The 7,797-nt window shown below is 52.4% G+C and overlaps 1 protein-coding gene across 1 annotated transcript in view; it reads left to right on the plus strand.

Annotated features, from left to right (window-relative positions):
- The first annotated feature begins 388 nt into the window (after nucleotides 1–388).
- The window catches only part of LOC142486461 (solute carrier family 22 member 7-like), a 27,106-nt gene continuing 19,697 nt past the window's right edge, over nucleotides 389–7,797 (plus strand). The window contains exon 1 of the mRNA XM_075585055.1: nucleotides 389–993. Coding sequence (XP_075441170.1) covers nucleotides 616–993 — 378 coding nt within the window. The 5' untranslated portion in view covers nucleotides 389–615. The remainder of the gene's footprint in view (nucleotides 994–7,797) is intronic.

Raw genomic sequence — 7,797 nt, forward strand, 5'->3', positions numbered from 1 at the left:
CATCAGCATCTCCTGCGCCAGCCTCTCCTGCATCAGCCTAATCATCTTCTGCTTCAGCTTAATCATCTTCTGTGTCACCCTCATCTTGTGTGTCAGGCTTATCTCCTGCGTCAGCATCATGTCCAGTGTCCACCTCATCATCTCCTGCTTCAGTATCATCATCTCCTGTGTCAGCCTCCTCCTCTCTGGCAGGGTTCCAGATGCTAATTTGATTAGGCACGAGTGGTTGTGTGTGGTGCCTCCTGACATCTTATTACGCGGTAGCTTCCTGATAAACAATGCATGTTCTGTGTTTCACTGATCTACAAAGCCACCAAGATATGTCTCATGATGTTCTGCAGCAGAAAGCACAGGGGCCGAGGTTATTAACACCGGAGAAGAGTGGAGGTCTGCCAGTAGCGTTCATTACATTCCTTTGGACACCACTCTGAGCACTCGCATGCTCCCTGCCCATTTTCCTGGGGCACCTCACCCAGCAATACCTTGTTATCCATACAGACAAGCCCCAATCTTACAGCTCCTGCATTACTATTTACAGACTTGGCTAATAATTTCACTTTTGCCCCCCTCTTCTCTTGACCCAAGTGTCCTCCTCTTCCCCAAGTCCTGTGCAGAATGAGGTTTGAGGATGTCCTCTTGGAAGTTGGTGTTTTTGGCAAGTTCCAGATATTGTCTCTCCTGATACTCTGCCTCCCCAGGGTTATCCTGCCCCTCCACTTCCTCCTGCACATCTTCATCTCGGCCGTGCCACCCCACCACTGTGCCATTCCCACCCTGGGGCAGCCTGAGAACCTGAGCCAGGAGGAACATCTCCTTGTCTACATCCCCCGGGAGGCAGATGGGACCTTCAGCTCCTGTAAGATGTATTCCAAGCCCCAGCTGCACCTGCTGCTCAACAGCTCCCAGGGAGCAGCCAACGGGTCCAGGGTGCAGAGCTGTGAGCAGGGCTGGGACTACGATAACTCCACATTCACCTCGACCACCGTCACACAGGTAGGACCACATTCACCTCCTCAACCGTCACACAGGTAGGACCACATTCACCTCCCCCACCGTCACACAGGTAGGACCACATTCACCTCCACCACCGTTACACATGTAGGACCACATTCACCTCCACCACCATCAAAAGACAGTGGGCTTGAGGTGTTGATGAGATTGTGGTATTATTGACAGTGAGGGAGAGTTTGGATGTATGGGTGAAATTGAGGTACAGTTTAGGAGTAGGGGTGACAGTGAGGGAGAGTTTGGGTGTAGGGGTGACAGTGAGGTACAGTTTAGGAGTAGGGGTGACACTGAGGGAGAGTTTGGGTATAGAGGTGACAGTGAGGGAGAGTTTGGGTGTAGGGGTGACAGTGAGGGAGAGTTTGGGTGTAGGGGTGGCAGTGAGGGAGAGTTTGGGTGTAGGGGTGGCAGTGAGGGAGAGTTTGGGTGTAGGGGTGACAGTGAGGGAGAGTTTGGGTGTAGGGGTGACAGTGAGGTACAGTTTAGGAGTAGGGGTGACAGTGAGGGAGAGTTTGGGTGTAGCTGTGACAGTGAGGTACAGTTTAGGAGTCGGGGTGACAGTGAGGGAGGGTTGGGGTGTGGGAGTGACAGTGAGGGAGTTTGGGTATAAGGGAGGCAGTGAGGGAGAGTTTGGGTGCTGGGGTGACAGTGAGAGAGAGTTTGGGTGTAGGGGTGAAAGTGAGGGGCAGTTTGGGTGCAGGGGTGCCAGTGAGGGAGCATTTGGGTGTAGGGGTGACAGTGAGGGAGAGGGAGGGTGTATGGGTGACAATGAGGGAGAGTTTGGGTGTAGGGGTGGCAGTGAGGGAGAGTTTTGGTGTAGGGGTGGCAGTGAGGGACAGTGTTGGTGTAGTGGTGACAGTGAGGGAGAGTTTGGGTGTAGGGTGACAGTGAGGGATAGTTTGGGTGTAGGGGTGACAGTGTGGGAGCGTTTTGGTGTAGGGGTGACAGTGAGGGAGCTTTTGGGTGTAGGGGTGACAGTGAGGGAGCATTTGGGTGTAGGGGTGACAGTGAGGAAGAGTGTGGGTGTAGGGGTGACAGTGAGGGAGAGTGTGGGTGTAGGGTGACAGTGAGGGAGAGTGTGGGTGTAGGGGTGACAGTGAGGGAGAGTGTGGGTGTAGGGGTGACAGTGAGGGAGAGTGTGGGTGTAGGGGTGACAGTGAGGGAGAGTTTGAGTGTAGGGGTGACAGTGAGAGAGAGTTTGGGTGTAGGGGTGACAGTGAGGGAGAGTGTGGGTGTAGGGGTGACAGTGAGGGAGAGTGTGGTTGTAGGGGTGACAGTGAGGGAGAGTGTGGGTGTAGGGCTGACAGTGAGGGAGAGGGTGGGTGTAGGGGTGACAGTGAGGGAGAGTGTGGGTGTAGGGGTGACAGTGAGGGAGAGTTTGAGTGTAGGGGTGACAGTGAGAGAGAGTTTGGGTGTAGGGGTGACAGTGAGGGAGAGTGTGGGTGTAGGGGTGACAGTGAGGGAGAGTGTGGTTGTAGGGGTGACAGTGAGGGAGAGTGTGGGTGTAGGGCTGACAGTGAGGGAGAGTTTGGGTGTAGGGGGGACAGTTTGGGTGTAGGGGTGACAGTGAGGGAGAGTTTGGGTGTAGGGGTGACAGTGAGGGAGAGTTTGGGTGTAGGGGGGACAGTGAGGGAGAGTGTGGGTGTAGGGTTGACCGTGAGGGAGAGTGTGGGTGTAGGGGTGACAGTGAGGGAGAGTTTGGGTGTAGGGGGGACAGTTTGGGTGTAGGGTTGACCGTGAGGGAGAGTTTGGGTGTAGGGGTGACAGTGAGGGAGAGTTTGGGTGTAGGGGTGACAGTGAGGGAGAGTTGGGGTGTAGGGGTGACAGTGAGGGAGAGTGCGGGTGTAGGGATGACAGTGAGGGAGAGTGTGGGTGTAGGGGTGACAGTGAGGGAGAGTGTGGGTGTAGGGTTGACAGTGAGGGAGAGTGTGGGTGTAGGGGTGACAGCGAGGGAGAGTGTGGGTGTAGGGGTGACAGCGAGGGAGAGTGTGGGTGTAGGGGTGACTGTGAGGGAGAGTTTGGGTGTAGGGGTGATAGTAGAAGGGGGAAAGACAGTTAGTGGGACAGGAGAGACTGCGGAGAGACAGTTAGTGGGACAGGGGAGACTGCGGAGAGACAGTTAGTGGGACAGGGGAGACTGCGGAGAGACAGTTAGTGGGACAGGGGAGACTGCGGAGAAACATTTAGTGGGACAGGGGAGACTGCGGAGAGACAGTTAGTGGGACAGGGGATACTGCGGAGAGACAGTTAGTGGGACAGGGGAGACTGCGGAGAGACAGTTAGTGAGACAGGGGAGACTGCAGAGAGACAGTTAGTGGGACAGGGGAGACTGCGGAGAGACAGTTAGTGAGACAGGGGAGACTGCGGAGAGACAGTTAGTGGGACAGGGGAGACTGTGGAGAGACAGTTAGTGTGACAGGGGAGACTGCGGAGAGACAGTTAGTGTGACAGGGGAGACTGCGGAGAGACAGTTAGTGTGACAGGGGAGACTGCGGAGAGACAGTTAGTGGGACAGGGGAGACTGCGGAGAGACAGTTAGTGTGACAGGGGAGATTGCGGAGAGACAGTTAGTGGGACAGGGGAGACTGCGGAGAGACAGTTAGTGTGACTGGGGAGACTGCGGAGAGACAGTTAGTGGGACAGGGGAGACTGCGGAGAGACAGTTAGTGGGACAGGGGAGACTGCGGAGAGACAGTTAGTGTGACAGGGGAGACTGCGAAGAAACAGTTATTGGGACAGGGGAGACTGCGGAGAGACAGTTAATGGGACAGGGGAGACTGCGGAGAGACAGTTAGTGGGACAGGGGAGACTGCGGAGAGACAGTTAGTGTGACAGGGGAGACTGCGGAGAGACAGTTAGTGGGACAGGGGAGACTGCGGAGAGACAGTTAGTGGGACAGGGGAGACTGCGGAGAGACAGTTAGTGGGACAGGGGAGACTGCGGAGAGAGTTATTGGGACAGGGGAGACTGCGGAGAGACAGTTAATGGGACAGGGGAGACTGCGGAGAGACAGTTAGTGGGACAGGGGAGACTGCGGAGAGACAGTTAGTGGGACAGGGGAGACTGCGGAGAGACAGTTAGTGGGACAGGGGAGACTGCGGAGAGACAGTTAGTGGGACAGGGGAGATTGCGGAGAAACAGTTAGTGGGACAGGGGAGACTGCGGAGAGGCAGTTAGTGGGACAGGGGAGACTGCGGAGAGACAGTTAGTGGGACAGGGGAGACTGCGGAGAGACAGTTAGTGGGACAGGGGAGACTGCGGAGAGACAGTTAGTGGGACAGGGGAGACTGCGGAGAGACAGTTAGTGGGACAGGGGAGACTGCGGAGAGACTGTTAGTGGGACAGGGGAGACTGCGGAGAGACAGTTAGTGGGACAGGGGAGACTGCGGAGACAGTTATTGGGACAGGGGAGACTGCGGAGAGACAGTTAATGGGACAGGGGAGACTGCGGAGAGACAGTTAGTGGGACAGGGGAGACTGCGGAGAGACAGTTAGTGGGACAGGGGAGACTGCGGAGAGACAGTTAGTGGGACAGGGGAGACTGCGGAGAGACAGTTAGTGGGACAGGGGAGGAGATATGGATTTGGGTAAAAATGTGTGGAATAGAATCAGGACTCAAACAAAAAGTTCTCTGCAGAGCAGCAGAAATATAAAAGGAAATGCTGACTTAGTCAGACAGCGGTCACACATTGTAATATAATGCAGAGCTATCTTTCATTCCCCCGGCCCCTTAGGCAAAGCCTTTTTAAGAAGCTGCTTATTTGAGGCCAGAAGGAACACGTGACCGCACAGCAGGGGTGTGGGTAGAGGAACCTTGCATCTTTTACATGGTACATGTATTTCCACTATTGCAGAGGATTGGGAGAGTGAACGTTATTATTATTATTATTTTTGGTTAGATCGGTGTGTCATTAAAACCGAGATGTTAATGAAAGCCAAAGGGTTGTTGTAGTCAGACGCTCACAGAGGTATGCAAGGGAGACTGATTATAGGGAAATTAAATAAGCCTTTTATTGCGCCTGTTTCCTTAACATCAGGAAACCATCCAAACAAGGGGTAAACAAAGCTTCTATTCACTTGGGAGTATTTTTAGTGAAATACTATGCAGTTCACAACTCCCTTAGATAAGCATGTCTCCCAGCCCCAAACATATAACATGAAATAAGCAGATATAGAAAGTCTTATAAATGAAAGTCTTATCTGTTCCTTATGGTTTGGAGGGAAAATCTTCTCTGGCCCTGGTTCAGCTCCCTTTTCCTCAGGGTGTGTCAGCATTCAGGTTTAGAAGTTTCCCATGTGTCTTGGAAGCAGCTCTGCTGTTTCTTCTGGCAGGGCTCAAGACTGTTTGTCTCCAAGTTCAGCTCAGGTGTGAGCTAAGGAGTCTCACTTCCTGTCTCAAAAGACAGGCTTTTCTAAGCCATCTAATCAGGCAGGTGGTGTTTGTTAATTGACTACCAGCAGTTAACCACCACACTGCTGGATTAGAGGTACATTACCTGAACAGGGATAACTCCCCTGTTACAGTTGTGTTCGTTCACTGAGAGAAGAGGTGTAGAGACAGAATAGCAGAGGGCCAGGGATAGACCCATGTGGGACCCCCACAGAGAGAGGGAGTGAGCAGGAGGAGGCACTAAAAGAGAGGCTGGATAGGTAGGACTTGAACCAGGAGAGGGCTGTGGCCGCAAAGAGATTTCCCGGGGCCAAGGACTAGAGTTACGACCGGGCCCCCTCCCCATGTGTCGCCGGTCTTGTGAGCCCCCCCCATTTCACACCTCACGAGCCCCCGCTATTTCCCCCCCCCCCCACTTCCCATGTATTTCTCTCCCCTCCATCTCAGTCCCTCTCTTCCTCACTCACCCCCTCTCTCCTCTCACTCTCCCTCCCACCATCAATTTCCCCACTCTCACTCAATCCCCCCCACCTCGCATGTATTTCTCTCCCCTCTGTCTCACTCTTACTCCCTCTTTTCCACACTCTCTCCCTCCCTCACCCCCTCTATCCTCTCACTCTCCCCCCTCCATCTCTTTCCCCACTCTCAATCAATCCCCCCTGCCTCTCACTAAATCCCCCCCTGCCTCACTCAATCCCCCCTGTCTCTCACTCAATCCCCCCCACCTCGCATGTATCTCTCTCCCCTCTGTCTCACTCTTACTCCCTCTTTTCCACAATCTCTCCCTTCCTCACCCCCTCTATCCTCTCACTCTCCCCACTCCATCACTTTCCCCACTCTCACTCAATCCCCCCTGCCTCTCACTCAATCCCCCCCTGTCTCACTCAATCCCCCCCACCTTGCATGTATTTCTCTCCTCTCCGTCGCACTCTTACTCCCTCCTTTCCTCACTCCCTCTCTCCTCTCACTCTTCCCCTCCAATTACCCCACTCGCACTAAATTCCCCCTCCTCACACTCATTCCCTCCCCCCTTCCCCTGACACCCCCCCTCCTCTGCTGCCACCCTGCGCTTACCGCCCTCTTCCGCTGCCCCCCCAAAATGTGGTTGCACCGGCCCTGACTGTTATACAGAGCCACACAGACCCACACGTGTTATATATATACGGAGTGGGAGTCTTGCTGAGGGGGGCCCCTACCTTTTTCCACCAGACATGGAGTTCTGTCTGTGACATCTACCTACTGAGTGGTGACGTATTTTGTACTGTGTTACCTTCACTACTTGTGTATCCACAACATGTAACCATTGCATTAATTATATGGCATAATAATTTTACATGTGGTCACAAGATCTCAGTGTAAGTTGATTGTCACGCAGGTATATAGCTCATACAGAGCCCCCTGTGTCCTGTGCATGTCTTGCTTTGGATCTTTATTTAGACCCTTGCCTCCAGGTCCACATTGTCTAGGTAGCGTTTAGCCCCCCTCACCTTTTAACTTTATCCCCTGTTTTATTCACCTTAATAAATTCTTTTGTTACACCTTCATCTATGTCCGTGTGCTATTTAAAGGTTGCTTTTTCTCTGTTGTTTCCATATATATATATACAGACCCACAGACCCACACGTGTTTTATATATATATATATTTTTTATATATATGTGTTTTATATATATATATATATGCAAATATAGCTGTATGCTCATCTGCATGTCTTAGGCAGGTCTGCAACCCCGCCTTTCCCCATTATCACCCAGCATACAGCACTTCCACTGCAGCAAGGGATTCTGGGAAATGACATGCAAATGAGCACACAGTGTCACTTTTTGCCTCAATAACCATTTTTAACATGGTTCCCTATAGGCTTAAGCTTTCTGCATGGTCACAGCTTTGAGCACAGCCAGGGTTAAGGTGCATACCCAGAAAACCACCCACAGACAGCTGTTTCAACCTTGATGGGTCTCATCAGTGTGGGGTTGATTTTACTGGGAATGCAAGATAGGCTATGGGATAGGCTAAACCATAATACTGAGTTAAGTTTAAAAATGGTTATTGAGGCAAAAAGTGACACTGTGTGCTCATTTGCATGTCATTTCCCAGAATCCCTTGCTGCAGTGGAAGTGCTGTATGCTGGGTGATAATGGGGAAAGGCGGGGTTGCAGACCTGCCTAAGACATGCAAATGAGCATACAGCTATATTTGCATATTTGCTTTCCTGTGGAGGGTTTTTGTCACTTTTTTTACTCACCATAACTTAACTCAGTATTATGGTTTAGCCTATCCCATAGCCTCTCTTGCGTTCCCAGTAAAACCAACCCCACACTGATGAGACCCATAAAGGTCGAAACAGCTGTCTGTGGGTGGTTTTCTGGGTATGCACCTTAACCCTGGCTGTGCTCAAAGCTG

This window comes from Ascaphus truei, unplaced genomic scaffold, assembly GCF_040206685.1.
Source record: "Ascaphus truei isolate aAscTru1 unplaced genomic scaffold, aAscTru1.hap1 HAP1_SCAFFOLD_883, whole genome shotgun sequence".
NCBI lineage: Eukaryota > Metazoa > Chordata > Amphibia > Anura > Ascaphidae > Ascaphus > Ascaphus truei.